Source organism: Culicoides brevitarsis, chromosome 3, assembly GCF_036172545.1.
Source record: "Culicoides brevitarsis isolate CSIRO-B50_1 chromosome 3, AGI_CSIRO_Cbre_v1, whole genome shotgun sequence".
NCBI classification, from domain to species: Eukaryota; Metazoa; Arthropoda; class Insecta; order Diptera; family Ceratopogonidae; genus Culicoides; species Culicoides brevitarsis.
This window is the reverse complement of record NC_087087.1, coordinates 2,143,398-2,162,422: the sequence shown is the minus strand read 5'-3', so window position 1 is coordinate 2,162,422 and position 19,025 is coordinate 2,143,398. Positions and strand designations below refer to the sequence as shown.

The window sequence follows — 19,025 nt, the reverse complement described above, 5'->3', positions numbered from 1 at the left end:
TTCGAACAACTTTTTTAACAAATTTCGTAAAAATCTTAACAAAAATCCTTCAAGAGAAATTTTCGAAATCCATCACTGCCTTTGTGTGCACTTTGTTTGCGTTGTAAATGTAGGTTAACAGGATAATATTTCATTTATTGTGCAACATTTATGTGTCATATCAAATCAATTGTGAGATTTTTGGCCATAAATTTCCTGTGTGAATGTGTGCAGAACGCCATTTAGACATAATAAGCTTTGCCATTCATTGCGATATCTCTGATGCAAGTTGCACCGTTACTGCCTTTGTTCGAGGCAGCAACTTCCAATCCATTATTATTACTTGTCATATCGGAGATATTATTTGCTTTAATTACTTGTGATTCCGTCGCTGCCGAATCTATTGTCGTGTAAATGTGTCCCGTTGCCTTGTTCACGTACGTTTGTGCATTATAAAATTTATACGATTGCGTCTGAGATAATCCTGAAAATGATAAATTATCGTCGGTCTCATTATCGGGCGGCGCTGCATTTGTTGTTTTCGGCATCATTTGTGGCATAATATCGACTGTCGTTGTGTTGGTTATTGCATTTTTCGCTTTTGTCATTGTGGTTGGTGTCCCATTGTTCGAGACTTGCATCAACATTTTCCGCGACACAGGCGATTTGTGAGTTCTCCCAATTCTTCCTGTGGCATCAGGCATTGCAAAATTCAGTTTTTCCCAAAATTGGGTCTCACCCCAAAACAAAACTGTACAAGTTCGAATCATCTCTTCGAGCACGGGGTCGACAAGGAGAATCTCCAAGGGGACGGAAAGCACTAAAATTAAGCGATAAGGACGTAAACGCACATCAAGTCTGTACAAATAATTTTTTAAGGCAGTTTGGAATGTCTTGTTCCGATATTCGGTATTGAGGAAATTCGCGGATAAGATGAGGATAATACGTCTACTTGTCTCTGCACACGCTACAAATGTGTCAATAACTTGAATATCGTTTTCCGCCGGTCCCAAAACATTATTTTGATACTCCAAATCGAAGCCCCGATTTTCAAGTTGAACACTGAGAATGCGATAAATGAATTCCGAGTCACGCGTATTGAATAAAATTGTCGCATCGCAGCTTTTGTGCACATCTAAGCGTACAGTAGGGTCCGCATAAACCCGTATTTTGTGTCTTTTGTACAAATAAAGGACGACATTTGCCCGAAAATTGCATGCAAGAGCCAACAAGAACGTTGTCCCGATGATGGCAACCAATATCCCTGCCCACAACTGCAAATACTCCCGTTTGAACACGTCCGTAGAGGTTATTTGCATCTCAGTATGCTGCGACGACGACGACGACGATGGTAATAATAAATTAGTTGGCGGTAATATATACTCACATTTCGTCATCGGACAAATTTTGCGGAGTAACTTAATTATGCGACGGATATCGGTATGGCTTGAACTTGTATCAACGCAGGTCGTACAATCGTACGGATTATCCTTGAAGAAGGCAGATGCCAAAATAGTCGACGGAGGAAGACGATTTATGAAATCCAGGCGTTTTAATTGATTACTACTGAGATTAATGATACGGAGATGTGAGTGATTCAGGAAAATTCGTTCATCGGGTATGGATTCTATTAAATTGCTCTCGAGATAGAGCTCACGTAAGTGTTCGAGAGTTTCAAACATCGCATTTTCAATGGTTTTAATGAAATTATTTTGTAAATAGAGTTTTTTCAGCTTGTTTGCGCCCACAAATGTTCGATTATTGATGCCTGTGATTTGAGATGTGTTCAAGAAAAGTACTTCCAAGTTCTTTTTTCCGATGAAAAGATGTTCGCCTAACATTCCCATGTCGTTGCCATCGAGATAGATGTCAGTAGCATCCATGGGAAGGTGTTTCGGGACATCGAAATACTCGGCGCGACCACAATCGACGATGTTAAGTTGCCACAGCTCGTCGTGAAAGCATTCGCAGCGCGGAGGGCAGGTAAATTTACAATCACAAGCATCAAATTCACAACAATAACATTGCCGGGTGCAATGCGAGGCATATTCGCAAAGGAATTTCGTGTGATACCGATCCACGATGGACATTAAATTCTCCTCTCGTTGTCGCAGTTGACGCTTTATGATGCACGAGACATTTTGGATGTCGAGAATTTGCGGTGTCGTTATGTCATAATTTGCATCGCGCAACCATTGCGTATGGCAGTCACATATCAAAGGATTGCCCTGAAGATATAATTTAATTTTCTCTCCGCCCGTGTCACGTACCTCGTTCGTCTCATTCGTTATGCGTACGGCATTCCGTTCGATTCTTTCCAATCTATTATCCTTTAAATTAATTATCAAATTCTTCGGTAAATGCACGAACGCATGCACATGTGTGAGACGATTACTCTGCAAATTGAGTTCTTGCAGCGTGGGGGGAGCATTTTGGTGAAAATTGTATTCGGTAAGATGATTAAAACCGATATCGAGCCACATCAGCATACGCAAGTGCCGAAAAATGCCGGATGGGAGCACTTCTAATCGATTATTGTTCAGGCGTATCACGTGAATTTGCGTGTTGCGAAGAAATGTTTGCTTATCGATGTGTTTGAGATGGTTCGAAGCCAAATTCAGTATTTGCAACGACGGTAAATGCTGCAAGGCAGAATGCGACAAATTCGTTAAATAATTGTCAACCATCCGCAAGCCGAGTAATCTCTCCAATCCGATGAATTTTTTGCCATCTAACGTGTGAATATTATTCTTACCTAAATCAAGCGACTTCAATTGTGTCAAAAATCCCAAACCCGAAGGTAATTCCGTGAGCAAATTATTCGACAAATTCAAATCTTCCAAATTTTTCAGCTCCCGAAAGAACTTTTGATCGACATTGGTAATGCTATTCGACGAAAACGACACTTGCAATAAGGCACTTCCATTCGGGAATCCCATACCATTCAAAGATCGCAGTCGATTAAAGCCAAAATTCAAATATTTCAAAGCTGTTGTATGTTGAAATGCCTTTTCATGAACGACATTTATCTCATTATTCTGCAGCTCAAGCGTTTCCAACTTTTTCAGGTCATAAAACAAAAACTCATCAATCCGCTGAAGGGAGTTATTCGCCAAAAGCATTACCCGAAGCTCGGTTAAACGAGCAAAAATGAATCCATTGATCCAAGTCGTCGTAAAATAATTAAAACTCAAATCCAATTCATCCAAACCAAGCAAAGCGTCGAAAATACTCGGGGTCAATACAGATAACGAATTATTTCTTAAACGTAAAGTCCTCAAATTTCGACAACAATTTTTGAACAGAGCAGCTGGCAAGGCTACTAATCGATTATGAGTCAAATCTAAAGTCTCTAACTCTGCAAGTCCCGATAATCCGTGCTCGTAGATTTCGTGAAGAGCATTATTCGAAGCAAAAAACGTCTTTAAATGAGTTAGGGACGTTAAATCATTCGACGCGATGTAGATTATTTTGTTAAACGACACATCCAACATTTTTAACTGATGAGTACAATTAGAGTTTGTACCAAATTCGAGTTGTGTGAGTTCCGTGAGACTATTGTGTGATAAATTCAAGTGTTCAAGCGATGGCGTCATACAGAAAATATATGAAGGTACGCTCCAGATGTTGTTATAGGCCAGATTTAAATGTCGCAATCGATCTAATCCTTTGAATGTGCCGCTATAGAGTTCTAAATTTGTCGTTTGGGAACTTTTTGAGGCGTCAGATTGAATAGTTAGGGTAGTTAATGTCTCCCTAAAGTACCCGTGAAACATCAAATCGGGCAATCGTTTCACCTGACATCGCGTAAAATGGATTTCCCGCAAATTGGGTAGTCGTTTACCGATGCTTTCGAAGGCAATATCGACGACTTCGGCACTATTATCGACGGCGTTAATGTTATTATTCGCGTGAAAATGTAACAAATCTGCGGTGTTGTTACTCGTGCTATTACATTCTAACGTAAGTTCATGAATTTTATCGAAATCACGTTCCTTAAAGCCGATGTTCGCTGCTCGTTCAATTGCCGCAAGTACGGAACGAGTGCCAGCAAATGGCGCAAATATTGTACACACAAATTTAAATGCATCGCCTCCTCTTCGCTTCTCTGCTGCGGTAACACGCTCGCCGGTAGAATTATTCAATATTTCCCATTTGCATTGATTTGCTAGCTGCTCCTGCTGTGCAACATTTGCGTGACCGGCATCTAAATTCCCAACCATAAACATCATTGTTGTTATTATTATTATTAGCAGAGGATGGAAAGGCGACGTCGACAACAACTGTGTGCAATTTTTGTTGTTGTTGTTGTTATTTTTCCAAAGAAAAATTATTTTCATTTCGTCATCTACGTACTTTTAGAGAGAGGTAAATAATTCCGAATGAGACATCGATCTAAAAAACAAAAAAATATTTACCGAAAATGTGCATCTTTGCCAAGAAAATGGCAAAATTTACTTCCAGACATTTTAAAAATTCCGATAAAGTGACATGCAAGCCAGTTCCTTGTTTTTTTTTGCTGCAACGTGCAACAACTTTTCCGTATTATTTTTTCCTATTTATAAATTAGTCCTGCGGTATGCGCTACTTTTACAATAGTTACGTTATCAGGGAGTGACTATTTATTTTATTTTATTAGTTTTTATCCCTTTCCTTCCCCAACTTTGCGTTTCTTATCTGAAAATCTCTTATTTAAAAATATTTACTTCGCTCAAGGGATACCGTCACTTATGAATATTAAAATATACCCCCGTTTTATGCAGCAACGAGCTCTTTTCTATTACAACCTAACTAGTTGATGCCGCAACGCATATAAATTAAACAGAATTTTTTTTCCTTGATAATAATAAATAAATATCAGGTAACACATAAATTTGCAACTGACTTTAGAAAAAAAAACTGTCGCGATGTTGTTGTTGGTTTCTGAGTAACAAACAGAAAAAAAAAGTTGTTGGACGTTGATGTTTTTTGTACAAATAAAAAATAGCTTGCAGATGTGTACAAAAGCCTTGTTGTTTTTTCCTTTTTTTCTTGTTGTTGTTGGATACTTGTTTTCTGCATAAACAGTTGTTTATTTAATTTGTACAGCTTACTTTTTTTCTATGTGAAGTTTGTATTGTGATCAGGAAGGATGACAACTGTTTGAATTATCTCGGTGATTTTTTGATATGCTGAGTTTTTAGTTGATATGGATCTGAAAAGGAAAAAAAATTGAATGAAAATTAGTTTTTGTGACATTTTAAAGGAGTTTCAATTAATCTAAACCAAACAAAAAAAAGAATATTGTTAAAAATTTTTTTTTTGTAAAAAAAAGACAAAAGTAAAAATTTTGATTTTTGATGAACTCCAAGCCTAAAATATCATTAAATGGGCTTTCAAAATAAAAATTACGTATTTTTTACGTATTTTTTTTACGTATTTTTTACGTAATTTTTTTACGTAAATCCATCAAATATGGGTTGACAGTTGACTTGGGAAAAAACAACGGTTTTTACTCCTCATATGATAAAATCGTACTTTTTTTTATTTCATCAAAAATCGATCAGATATCAATGGAAATCATCTTTAGAATGAATATTTATTAACTTTTAGCTTTGAAACCCATCAAAAGTTGGTTGAAAAGTGACTTGAGAAAAAAGTACGATTTTTGCTCCTCATATGATAAAATCGTACTTTTTTTTATTTGATCAAAAATCGATCAGATATCAATGAAAATCAACTTTAGAATGAATATTTATTAACTTTTAGCTTTGAAATCCATCAAAATTTGGTTGAAAATTGACTTGAGAAAAAAGTACGATTTTTGCTCCTCATATGATAAAATCGTACTTTTTTTATTTCATCAAAAATCGATCAGATATCAATGGAAATCAACTTTAGAATGAATATTTATTAACTTTTAGCTTTGAAACCCATCAAAAGTTGGTTGAAAATTGACTTGAGAAAAAAAGTACGATTTTTGCTCCTCATATGATAAAATCGTACTTTTTTTTATTTGATCAAAAATCGATCAGATATCAATGAAAATCAACTTTAGAATGAATATTTATTAACTTTTAGCTTTGAAACCCATCAAAAGTTGGTTGAAAATTGACTTGAGAAAAAAGTACGATTTTTGCTCCTCATATGATAAAATCGTACTTTTTTTTTATTTGATCAAAAATCGATCAGATATCAATGAAAATCAACTTTAGAATGAATATTTATTAACTTTTAGCTTTGAAACCCATCAAAAGTTGGTTGAAAATTGACTTGAGAAAAAAGTACGATTTTTGCTCCTCATATGATAAAATCGTACTTTTTTTTATTTCATCAAAAATCGATCAGATATCAATGGAAATCAACTTTAGAATGAATATTTATTAACTTTTAGCTTTGAAACCCATCAAACAGTTGGTTGAAAATTGACTTGAGAAAGAAAGTACGATTTTTGCTCCTCATATGATAAAATCGTACTTTTTTTTATTTGATCAAAAATCGATCAGATATCAATGAAAATCAACTTTAGAATGAATATTTATTAACTTTTAGCTTTGAAACCCATCAAAAGTTGGTTGAAAATTGACTTGAGAAAAAAGTACGATTTTTGCTCCTCATATGATAAAATCGTACTTTTTTTTATTTGATCAAAAATCGATCAGATATCAATGAAAATCAACTTTAGAATGAATATTTATTAACTTTTAGCTTTGAAACCCATCAAAAGTTGGTTGAAAATTGACTTGAGAAAAAAGTACGATTTTTGCTCCTCATATGATAAAATCGTACTTTTTTTATTTGATCAAAAATCGATCAGATATCAATGAAAATCAACTTTAGAATGAATATTTATTAACTTTTAGCTTTGAAACCCATCAAAAGTTGGTTGAAAATTGACTTGAGAAAAAAGTACGATTTTTGCTCCTCATATGATAAAATCGTACTTTTTTTTATTTGATCAAAAATCGATCAGATATTCAACTTTAGAATGAATTTTATTAACTTTTAGCTTTGAAACCCATCAAAAGTTGGTTGAAAATTGACTTGAGAAAAAAGTACGATTTTTGCTCCTCATATGATAAAATCGTACTTTTTTTTATTTGATCAAAAATCGATCAGATATCAATGAAAATCAACTTTAGAATGAATATTTATTAACTTTTAGCTTTGAAACCCATCAAAAGTTGGTTGAAAATTGACTTGAGAAAAAAGTACGATTTTTGCTCCTCATATGATAAAATCGTACTTTTTTTTATTTGATCAAAAATCGATCAGATATCAATGAAAATCAACTTTAGAATGAATGTTTATTAACTTTTAGCTTTGAAACCCATCAAAAGTTGGTTGAAAATTGACTTGAGAAAAAAGTACGATTTTTGCTCCTCATATGATAAAATCGTACTTTTTTTTATTTGATCAAAAATCGATCAGATATCAATGAAAATCAACTTTAGAATGAATATTTATTAACTTTTAGCTTTGAAACCCATCAAAAGTTGGTTGAAAATTGACTTGAGAAAAAAGTACGATTTTTGCTCCTCATATGATAAAATCGTACTTTTTTTTATTTGATCAAAAATCGATCAGATATCAATGAAAATCAACTTTAGAATGAATATTTATTAACTTTTAGCTTTGAAACCCATCAAAAGTTGGTTGAAAATTGACTTGAGAAAAAAGTACGATTTTTGCTCCTCATATGATAAAATCGTACTTTTTTTTATTTGATCAAAAATCGATCAGATATCAATGAAAATCAACTTTAGAATGAATATTTATTAACTTTTAGCTTTGAAACCCATCAAAAGTTGGTTGAAAATTGACTTGAGAAAAAAGTACGATTTTTGCTCCTCATATGATAAAATCGTACTTTTTTTTATTTGATCAAAAATCGATCAGATATCAATGAAAATCACTTTAGAATGTACTTTTTTTTATTTGATCAAAAATCGATCAGATATCAATGAAAATCAACTTTAGAATGAATACTTATTAACTTTTAGCTTTGAAACCCATCAAAAGTTGGTTGAAAATTGACTTGAGAAAAAAGTACGATTTTTGCTCCTCATATGATAAAATCGTACTTTTTTTTATTTCTTCAAAAATCGATCAGATATCAATGAAAATCAACTTTAGAATGAATATTTATTAACTTTTAGCTTTGAAACCCATCAAAAGTTGGTTGAAAATTGACTTGAGAAAAAAGTACGATTTTTGCTCCTCATATGATAAAATCGTACTTTTTTTTATTTGATCAAAAATCGATCAGATATCAATGAAAATCAACTTTAGAATGAATGTTTATTAACTTTTAGCTTTGAAACCCTTCAAAAGTTGGTTGAAAATTGACTTGAGAAAAAAGTACGATTTTTGCTCCTCATATGATAAAATCGTACTTTTTTTTATTTGATCAAAAATCGATCAGATATCAATGAAAATCAACTTTAGAATGAATGTTTATTAACTTTTAGCTTTGAAACCCATCAAAAGTTGGTTGAAAATTGACTTGAGAAAAAAGTACGATTTTTGCTCCTCATATGATAAAATCGTACTTTTTTTTATTTGATCAAAAATCGATCAGATATCAATGAAAATCAACTTTAGAATGAATATTTATTAACTTTTAGCTTTGAAACCCATCAAAAGTTGGTTGAAAATTGACTTGAGAAAAAAAGTACGATTTTTGCTCCTCATATGATAAAATCGTACTTTTTTTTATTTGATCAAAAATCGATCAGATATCAATGAAAATCAACTTTAGAATGAATATTTATTAACTTTTAGCTTTGAAACCCATCAAAAGTTGGTTGAAAATTGACTTGAGAAAAAAGTACGATTTTTGCTCCTCATATGATAAAATCGTACTTTTTTTTATTTGATCAAAAATCGATCAGATATCAATGAAAATCAACTTTAGAATGAATGTTTATTAACTTTTAGCTTTGAAACCCATCAAAAGTTGGTTGAAAATTGACTTGAGAAAAAAGTACGATTTTTGCTCCTCATATGATAAAATCGTACTTTTTTTTATTTGATCAAAAATCGATCAGATATCAATGAAAATCAACTTTAGAATGAATGTTTATTAACTTTTAGCTTTGAAACCCATCAAAAGTTGGTTGAAAATTGACTTGAGAAAAAAGTACGATTTTTGCTCCTCATATGATAAAATCGTACTTTTTTTTATTTGATCAAAAATCGATCAGATATCAATGAAAATCAACTTTAGAATGAATGTTTATTAACTTTTAGCTTTGAAACCCATCAAAAGTTGGTTGAAAATTGACTTGAGAAAAAAGTACGATTTTTGCTCCTCATATGATAAAATCGTACTTTTTTTTATTTCTTCAAAAATCGATCAGATATCAATGAAAATCAACTTTAGAATGAATATTTATTAACTTTTAGCTTTGAAACCCATCAAAAGTTGGTTGAAAATTGACTTGAGAAAAAAGTACGATTTTTGCTCCTCATATGATAAAATCGTATTTTTTTTTATTTCATCAAAAATCGATCAGATATCAATGAAAATCAACTTTAGAATGAATATTTATTAACTTTTAGCTTTGAAACCCATCAAAAGTTGGTTGAAAATTGACTTGAGAAAAAAGTACGATTTTTGCTCCTCATATGATAAAATCGTACTTTTTTTTATTTGATCAAAAATCGATCAGATATCAATGAAAATCAACTTTAGAATGAATATTTATTAACTTTTAGCTTTGAAACCCATCAAAAGTTGGTTGAAAATTAACTTGAGAAAAAAAGTACGATTTTTGCTCCTCATATGATAAAATCGTACTTTTTTTTATTTGATCAAAAATCGATCAGATATCAATGAAAATCAACTTTAGAATGAATGTTTATTAACTTTTAGCTTTGAAACCCTTCAAAAGTTGGTTGAAAATTGACTTGAGAAAAAAAGTACGATTTCTGCTCCTCATATGATAAAATCGTACTTTTTTTATTTCTTCAAAAATCCATTTTGAAAATCAACTTTAGAATTTTTTCAGTTTCAATTTTTTGGCAGTTTTAAGTTTAAAATTTAAAAATGATTTAGCTTTGAAAATTTTTATCCCATCAAAAGTTGGTTGAAAATTGACTTGAGAAAAAAAGTTTTTTTTTGCTCCTTGATTTGAAAATCGTATTTTTTTTTGACAAAAATTTTCAGACAATAGTTTTTTAACTTTTAGCTTTGATTTAGTTTTTAAAACAAAACTATGTCAAAGAAAAAAAAAAAATCAGTTTCAATTTTTTGGCAGTTTTGAGTTATAAAATGATTAAAAATGATAAATTAGAGCCCTCTGACAAATTTTTATCCATTTGGAGCAAGATTTGACAAAAATTGCTTTGACACAGCTTTTGACACAGTTTTTGACATAGTTTTTCTCTTGATTTAGTTTTTAAAACAAAACTATGTCAAAGAAAAATTTTTTTTTCAGTTTCAATTTTTTGGCAGTTTTGAGTTATAAAATGATTAAAAATGATAAATTAGAGCCCTCTGACAAATTTTTATCCATTTGGAGCAAGATTTGACAAAAATTGCTTTGACACAGTTTTTGACATAGTTTTTCTCTTAATTTTTATCCATTTGGAGATTTAGTTATAAAATGATTAAAAATGATAAATTAGAGCACAGTTTTTAAAACAAAACTATGTCAAAGAAAAATTTTTTTTTCAGTTTCAATTTTTTAGCAGTTTTGAGTTATGAAAATTATTCTAAATCAAAATTCAAACAATTCCAATTAATCCAAACCAAGCAAAAATTTTCATTTCGCCAAATCAACGTCGACAATCGATCCTCTGTTGTTCCATTTTACAAAAATAAACACAACATTAAGACACTTCCTGCGTTTCAGGTTTTTTGTAACCAACCATCCTCTTCAACAATTTCCTTTTTACTTCAATATCTCTTTCCGGCACTCCAACATAAGTGGCTCTCCAAGAGTATTTTTCCATTTTCTAATCTTCTTTCGTTCTTTCACTTACACACACGTTCTCCTTGTAAATACTTTTGATCAAAGCAAAAGTAACTGAATGATAAACGTTTCTTCAGAAAAACTTACTTCCATTCCGTTCCGACAGTCGTTCTTCAAACAAAACAAAAAAGAAAGTTTGATACAAAAAAAAGTTGCTCGGTTTACCCCGTTTTTCAATTCTCTTTTATTTTTTAACTCACTTGCGGTAATTCATTCAAAGTGACCTACATTACACAGCTCAGCCATAATAACTGCATCATGGCTTTTAAAAAAGTTCTAATAATAAAAAAAACACACATAAAGACCGACAAAAAACTGACTAGAAACAGGATGATAAAGAGAAGATATGCAGCAGTATTTTACTTATTTAATGCTTCCGTTTGTTTATTTCTCGTTTTTACTTTTTTTTTTAACTTTTTTTGTTGCATGTGCTTTCATTCATTATTTTGCGTTTTTTTCGTGGCGGAACGAGAATGTAATGTGATAAAATATGGTTATAACAATGGAATCATAATAGATGATAGTGCACGGCAGAAAGATGAAAGTTCAAAAGAATGAAAAATAAAATAATAACATCGACGACACAGCTCGCGGATAAAAAAAAACGAGAGAGAGAGGGAGAGAAATAAACGAACAACAAGCAAATGGTGAATAATTTACTGGTGCAATTAAAATTTTTCTTGTTTTTTTTTATTTTTCTTGCTCCTCTCCCACTTTTTATTGTTATTTTTTGTTTTGTTTTGTTATAAATATGAGATGATAGCGAAACGGGGCTCTCGACACGATTCGACTCGTCGTTGTGTGCAAAAGAGTTTTCCATTTTAATTTTTTTCATTGCATTGCATAACCAAACGAGTTGTTATTTATATTTATTTTCTATTTATTTTTATTTTAACTCTGAGGCGTTTCTTTTGGCGGAAAAAAAATAAGGGAAAGTGTTGCTAATGGATTGTTGTCTGTTTTGTGGTTAGATGAAGAAATTTTTTAATTTATGCCAATTTTGTGGAGAATTTTTAATTAAAATAAAAAATTTTAATTATTTTTTTTTAATTTTTTTTTCCAAGTATTAATTTTTCACATTTGAATTTATTTTTAAAATAATTTTTTTGTATTTTTTTGAAAAAAATGTCTCTTTTAAAAATTTTTCAAGAAAGTTTCCTCTTTCAGAGTCAATTTTTGACATTTGACTTCTTTATATTTTTTTGAATTTTTTTTTTCTTAAAATAAGTTTCGAAGCGAAAAATTAATAAATTTTTTTAAAAAATCTTTTTTTATGTTTCAAAAAAGTTTTTATTCGTAAATTTAATTTTTTTACAGTTGAAACTTCTTTTACCAATTTTTGAATATTTTAAAGAATTTTATTTTTTTCTAAATTTCCATTAAACATGTCGTTTTTAATTCAAAAAGTGACTTCCAATTGTTTCATAATTTTTTTTTATTTTATTTTTTTTTTTTTTTGTAAATTTTTTAAAAATATTTTTAAAGAAATTTTGCAATTAAGTAAAGTTTCTTAAAATACTTAATTTTGAATAATTTTTTTTATTATTTAATTTTTCAAAAATTTTTTCTATATTTTTTTGGAAAATTTTTCCTTTAATATATTTTTTTGAAGTAAACGTTTCAATAAAATATCTTTTTTAATGAAATTTTCTTTTTTTTTTTTAATTTTTACAAAAATTTCCTCTATATAATTCTTTAAAAAAATTTCTCTTTCAAAATATTTTCTGTTAATTGATTAAAAGTTAAATTATTTTTACATTTTAAAAATTTTTTTTATATTTTTTTTTTTTTTTTGAAAGAAAAATTTTTTCTGAACAAATTTTTGATGTTTTTTTCAAAAAAAAAAAAAAAAAACTTTAAAATTTTATTATTTGGCATTTAAATTTCATATCAAAATACGCTCAATTAATTTTCTAACTTCAAAATCCTCTTGCCAATAATTTTTTTTTTCATACAGCTAGTTTCGATATAACTTTTCCATGTTGTTCGAGTCTCTTCAGGCGGCGGCATTCTCGCCGTAAAAAAAATTATAGAGGAAAAAGTTGAGTTCCCAAATGAAGTAAAAAAAAATGTATAAACCTGATGCTAGTTTTCCATTTAATAAATGTTATATCTTGTATAAGTGTTATGTATCGTGTCTGTTGAATTGTTATTCAACTGTAATTGCTTTTAACTATTCTTTATTTTTTCCCTTTCTCTGCTGCTCTGCCTCTCTCTCGGTTTTCTCTTATTATTGTTTTTATTGTTTTATATCCACTTTGGTACCTTTACCGTCGCCGCATGCCCGTTTGCTCTTATTGCAACTAACTAATGTGTAAAGGTAGAAAATATAATAAAATATAAAATGGAGCTTGGAGAGACAATGATTTTGCAGAAAAAGTTTTTTGAACTTCAAGCAATTTTCTTTTTGGTTTTTCATTATTTTTTCGTGTGTGTGAGGGGTGTCAATACATAAGACAAAGAAAAATATTTATAGCGCATTTAAAAAAATTAATAGAAAAAATTTAAAAAAAATATGAAAAATTTTTGAAATTTTATTTTTATTATTTTAGGAGATTTAAAAAAAGAAAATTTTTGAAAAATTTAAAGAGGAATTTTTTTTTAAAATTGAAAAAAAAATTAAAGAGGAAATTTTTGAAAAAATTAAAAAAAATTTAAAGAGGAATTTTTTTAGAAAAATTATAAAAAAAAATTATAGAGGATATTTTTTAAAAAACTATAAAAAAATTAAAAAGGAAATTTTTTAACAAATAAAAAAAAATTAAAGAGGAAATTTTTTAAAAAACTAAAAAAAAATTTAAAAGGAAATATTTGAAAAATTTAATTTAAAGAGGAAATTTTTGAAAAAATTTAAAGAGAAAATTGTTGAAAAATTTACAAACAAAAAAAATTTTTTTTTTAAAGAGAATTTTTTTTTAAATTTATAAAAAACGAAAAAAAAGAGAAATATTTATACTTTTTTTTTTTGTTTTGAAAATGTCAATGAATTTTTTAAGAAAATTTTTAATCAAAAGATAAATTTTTGTTATCTTTAAAGTGAATTTCTGACAAAAAATCGTAAAAAACTAAACATGTTAAAATACAGTCAAGATATTCATTACACAAATTCTTCTAAATCTCAATTTTTTACAAAGAACAAGAATTTACCGCTATTTAAATGCCTTACATCATCCATCTCCGGATATGGCTACATGATTCGCTCCGGGCAATTGCCATGGAACGCATTAAACCAAAAAGTAGAAAAAAGAGTTTTAAAGTTTTTCCTTCTTATTTTTTCGTGCACCTTTGCTCTAAATACATCGCCGCTCGACAGCATCCAGATTTCGAACGATAGCACACGAGACACAAAATTGGATAGAAAAGTACTTTCTTGAACTTTGTGCACTCATGCCTTATCATATTATTATGTTATGTTAGTCGTACTCTGTTATTTTAAGGAGGATTTCATGTCAATTTAACCATCATGGATATCTTTCTTCTTCGTCTTTCCTTTTACCTTTATTTCTGCTCGACTCTTGAAACCGAACGGACGACGACGATGTGTCTCTGTTTATCTTGGTGTCATATTATGTTTTAGATGTGCATCTTCTTCGTGCGGTGACATTGTGTGTCTGTGTGCCTGAAGTGGGGTTGATTGAGAAATTCGAGATGCCTTTTATTATTATTACTGCCAAAACACACACAAAAGCACACAGAAAATAATAAATCTCTGATTTCCCGGATACGCTACGGATTTATTGCTCTCCTGTTGAATTTATATCTGTCTAAAATGTGAAAATATTGACTTCAGTAATATTTTTGGAGAACGCCACAAAAAAAATCATTTTTCTGCTTTGATTGTCTTTTGATATATCAACTGCTCCGTGTACTCGTTCTTAACTTTAAATCTGCTTGATAAATCACATTGATTTTTATTTTACTCCCAGCAGTGTTGGCGAAAACAAAAATCAATGAAAGTCGATGTAGGGAAAGTTACAACGCGTACGACAGATGGCTCAAAATCGCATTTTTCGCAGGAAGAAGTAATAAAAATTTCCCGCCACACGGAATCGAACAAATAATACAACAGAGGAGGAATCACAATAAAATATGATCCAATCTGAGTTAGATGACACTTAAAAACGGTTTTTATTTCTCCCCGAGATTTGATATCGATATCGTGAAGGCTGTGTTTGTGAGTTTAACGAACGGTGAAGAATTTGTGTCTCGCAACGATTTTTCATTCAATTTGATTTGTTTTATGGATGAAGTGTCTTATTGATTCAAATCAAGCAATATTTATTTTTTTTAGAATTTTTTATTATTTTGCCATAGATGGCGTTGAGTTTTGAAAAATTTCAATTAATCCAAGTCAAGCTAAATTTCAATTTTTTTTCTCACAAAGTTTTTTAAGATGTATTCTTTTGAAAATCTTCAGAAAATTTCTAAAAAATTAAGAAAAAAAACTTTTTTTGCCCACAGATGGCGCTTTAAAAAATTTCAATTAATCCAAATCAAGCAAAAATTGAAAATTTTCCTTTAAATATTTTCAGGAAAGTAAAAATTTTGGATAATATTGTTAAATTTTCTTATATTTCTTATTTTTTAAAAATATGAGAAAAAAACTTTTTTGCTCATAGATGGCGTTGAAAATAAATTCAATAGAAGCATAATTAATTATTTAATTTAAATAATTTAAAGCAAAAATTTAAATTTTTTATTTGAATATTTTCTTAAATTTTTTATTCTTTAATTAATTCTGAAGAATGAGCTAAAAACTAATTTTTACAAACATAGATGGCGTTGTAAAGATAATTCAAAGTATTTTTAAAAAACCCAAATCAAACAAAATTTTAAATTATTATCTCAAATGTTTCAAAAGAAGTTTTTTTTATAAAAATCTTCAGAAAATTTCTTAAAGATAAGAAAAAATAATTTTTTGTCTAAAGATGGCGCTTTAAAGAATTTCAATTATTTAAACCAAGCAAAAAATTTAAAATTTTCCTTTAATTTAATTTCTTTTTTTCAGAAAAGTGCAAATTTTGGATAAAATTATTATTTCCTTAAATAATACTTAAAAAATAAAGAAAAAAAACCTTTTTTTGTCATAGATGGCGTTGTAAATTAATTCGCTTGAAGCATTTTCACTTAATTCAACTCAAGCAAAAATTAAAATTTTTCTTTAAATATTCTCAAAAAAATAATTTTCTAAATTTTTTTTAAAATTATTTAAGCAAAATTTTAAATTATTTTCTCAAAATATTTCAAAAGAATTTTTCTCAATAAAAATCTTCAGAAAATTTCTAAAGATAAGAAAAAAGTAACTTTTTTGCCAACAGATGGCGCTTTAAAAAATTTCAATTAATCCAAACCAAGCAAAAAAATTACTTGAATTTTAGTTTTTCCTCTCATAACTTTTTTTTTAAACTGAGAAAATATTTTTTTCACAATTTACGCTTGCTTATCAAGCTTTTACAAACTCAGTTAGCCGTATAAGTTCATAAAATATATTTGATATCTTAATTTACCTTTTTTGTCGTTTTTTCTTTCTCGTTCTCGATAATATTTGTCCTCAAATCTTCATCACATTCACCTGAAGCGAAAAAACCTGAAAGCAAAAAGTAAAAAGAAAACATTTAAAATAAATTAAAAATTATTATAAATAGGGGTTGATTTTAATTAGTTGGAGGATATTTCTGTTAAGACGCCCATCGTTCGTCGCACATTTTTCCATCCACTCATTCATGCTAATTAATGCGTTTTTTCGCGCTGCTTTTTAACTAACGTTTTTCCCTCAGTCATTATCTTTTTACGTTAAAGTTTTCTACCTTTGCTGCCGTGCAAAACGGAGGAAAATGGAGCAACGAACGACGGGGGGTGTCGGAAATTTATCAGTCGTGCGTGTGACGCATTTTGAGCAAAAGTCTGATTAAAAGTTGTTTTTGATGTCGATCCGAATGAGTAACAACAAGTGTAATGGTTGCGGTTAAACCATTCTTTCAAGTTATTATTTCTGACACAAAAGAGGAGGAAAATCGATAAAAATGTTGATTTTCCATCTCGGTGCAAAACGTTAAACTGTTGCGTTGAATTGTATCTAAATATTTTATAAAAAGTTTTTTTTTTCGTTTCTCCGAAGAGACTTCAGCTACTGTCACTTTTTCACTTGTGCAATGTCAGCTACGATATATTTTCCTGACATCTTTTCTTTATTTGCCATTTCCGACTTATTATTTTACTTCGTTGTCTCTTCGCCCCATTCCCCCCTAAACGAGAAGGGTAAATAAATTCTTCAACGCCAACAACACAAAATTATTGCATTTAACTGTCTCTGATTAATCTCATTCATTTCTTATGTTTTTCTAACACTCCTTTGGAAATACCTTGTCTTGTCGTGTAATCTAAATTTCTGTGCCACGAAGCCATTGGAAACAAACGTTAATAATATACTTTTTTTTCGTTAAATAAATTATCTGGTTATAATAGACTTTTATATCTCATTAACTCGCTTATGTCTGTTTAGTTGGGAGAGTTGTAAATACACGAAAAAAGCATATTCGATATTTTTTCTGATGTTTGTTTTTTTTTGCTCCCATAACGAAAATAATAAAAGTTTGCAGCAACAACAACAAAAAATTGTATAAGCAACTTTTTTTTCTCGTGCTTTTAATAATAATAATGTTGATGAGTCATTTATAGGCTGTGGGATGCGATATTAATGATGATATAGGAGAAGTGAATTGAAATTAGTTTTAATGGCAAAAAAAAACGAGGGAGGTAAAAAGGTAAAAGTAATTCATTTTCTTTACTTTTTTAAGTCGAAAGTTCAGAAAACTAAATTTTTATTATTTTAAATAATTTTTTTTTAATTTTTAATAATTAATTTTTTAATTAATCCAAACCAAGCAAAATTTTTTATTTCAGAAAGAAAAAATTAAAAATTTTCAATTAATCCAAACTAAGCAAATTTTTTTTTTATTTCAGCAAAAAAAAAATTATCAAAAAATTTTCAATTAATCCAAATCAAGCAATTTTTTTTTATTTCAGCAAAAAAAAATAATTAAAAATTTTCAATTAATCCAAACCAAGCAAATTTTTTTTTATTTCAGCAAAAAAAAAAAATATTAAAAAATTTTTATTAATTCAAACCAAGCAATTTCAGGAGAAAAAGTTAATACAAAAATTTTAATTCATTCAAACCAAACAAAAAGCTGCTTATAAAAATTTTGTTAATTTTTCAAAAATTTCGTTTAAAAAAATCCTTCAGATGTTACTTTTATACGATTTAATCCATTTTTGTCATGAAAATCTTCCAAAACCATTAAAAATGATAAGGTCTAACGATTTTTTAATCACAGACAAACTTTTTTTCGTACCTCGAGGGCATCCAAATATCCTTTTAACCCACATTTCACCTTGTCATGACGCGCCATTCCCTTCGTCATGGAGCGCGTCAAACGAACGAAAAAAAAAAAGTTGCGTACATCACTTCACTAACAAGCATAAAAGTAAACAATGTTGATGATAAATCAATAATCAAACATAATAGACATTGATGAAAGGCTCTTTTTCTTCCACGCTTTTTTTTTACTCATTTATCAGATACGGAAGGCACACACAATGGATGCGTTATTATCATAATTCATAACTCTGTCATTATTACATGACAATAGAAAATTTCCGACATAAGTTACTCGCATTTTGGGCTACACTCAGCAATCCGAAATATGCCAACATTTCAGTTGACATGTCGTCGTCGACCATTCCATTCCATGAGTAAATGCATTTCTAACATATTTTTTTTTGCTTGTGTTACCACACGTTTGTTCATTCACTGTTGAAATGAATTACTATCATTCGCACTCTTTCGACTTCACTCTTCTTCGTCTGTGTCTTCAGCTACCTCGAAGAACGTGTGTGTCATAAAAATTATTATTAAAATATTCTGAGGAATATTTTTGCTCAGCATTTCGAAGGGTTTTGAGGGGAAAATATGAAAATTGGTTCATTTAGATGTCTTTCTGTATTTTTGACTCAAAATATTTTTATGATAAAATCTTTAATTTTAACAATAAGAAGTTGAGAATCAACTTTAAATGGCGCTTAAAC

General features: G+C 29.4%; 1 protein-coding gene across 1 annotated transcript; it reads right to left on the bottom strand.

Annotated features, from left to right (window-relative positions):
* Nucleotides 1-221: 221 nt before the first annotated feature.
* Nucleotides 222-4,211, bottom strand: LOC134833568 (toll-like receptor Tollo). Its single transcript, XM_063847928.1, has one exon. It carries the CDS (start codon nt 4,209-4,211, stop codon nt 222-224), a length of 3,990 nt encoding a protein of 1,329 aa, XP_063703998.1.
* Between the last annotated feature and the right edge of the window lie 14,814 nt (nt 4,212-19,025).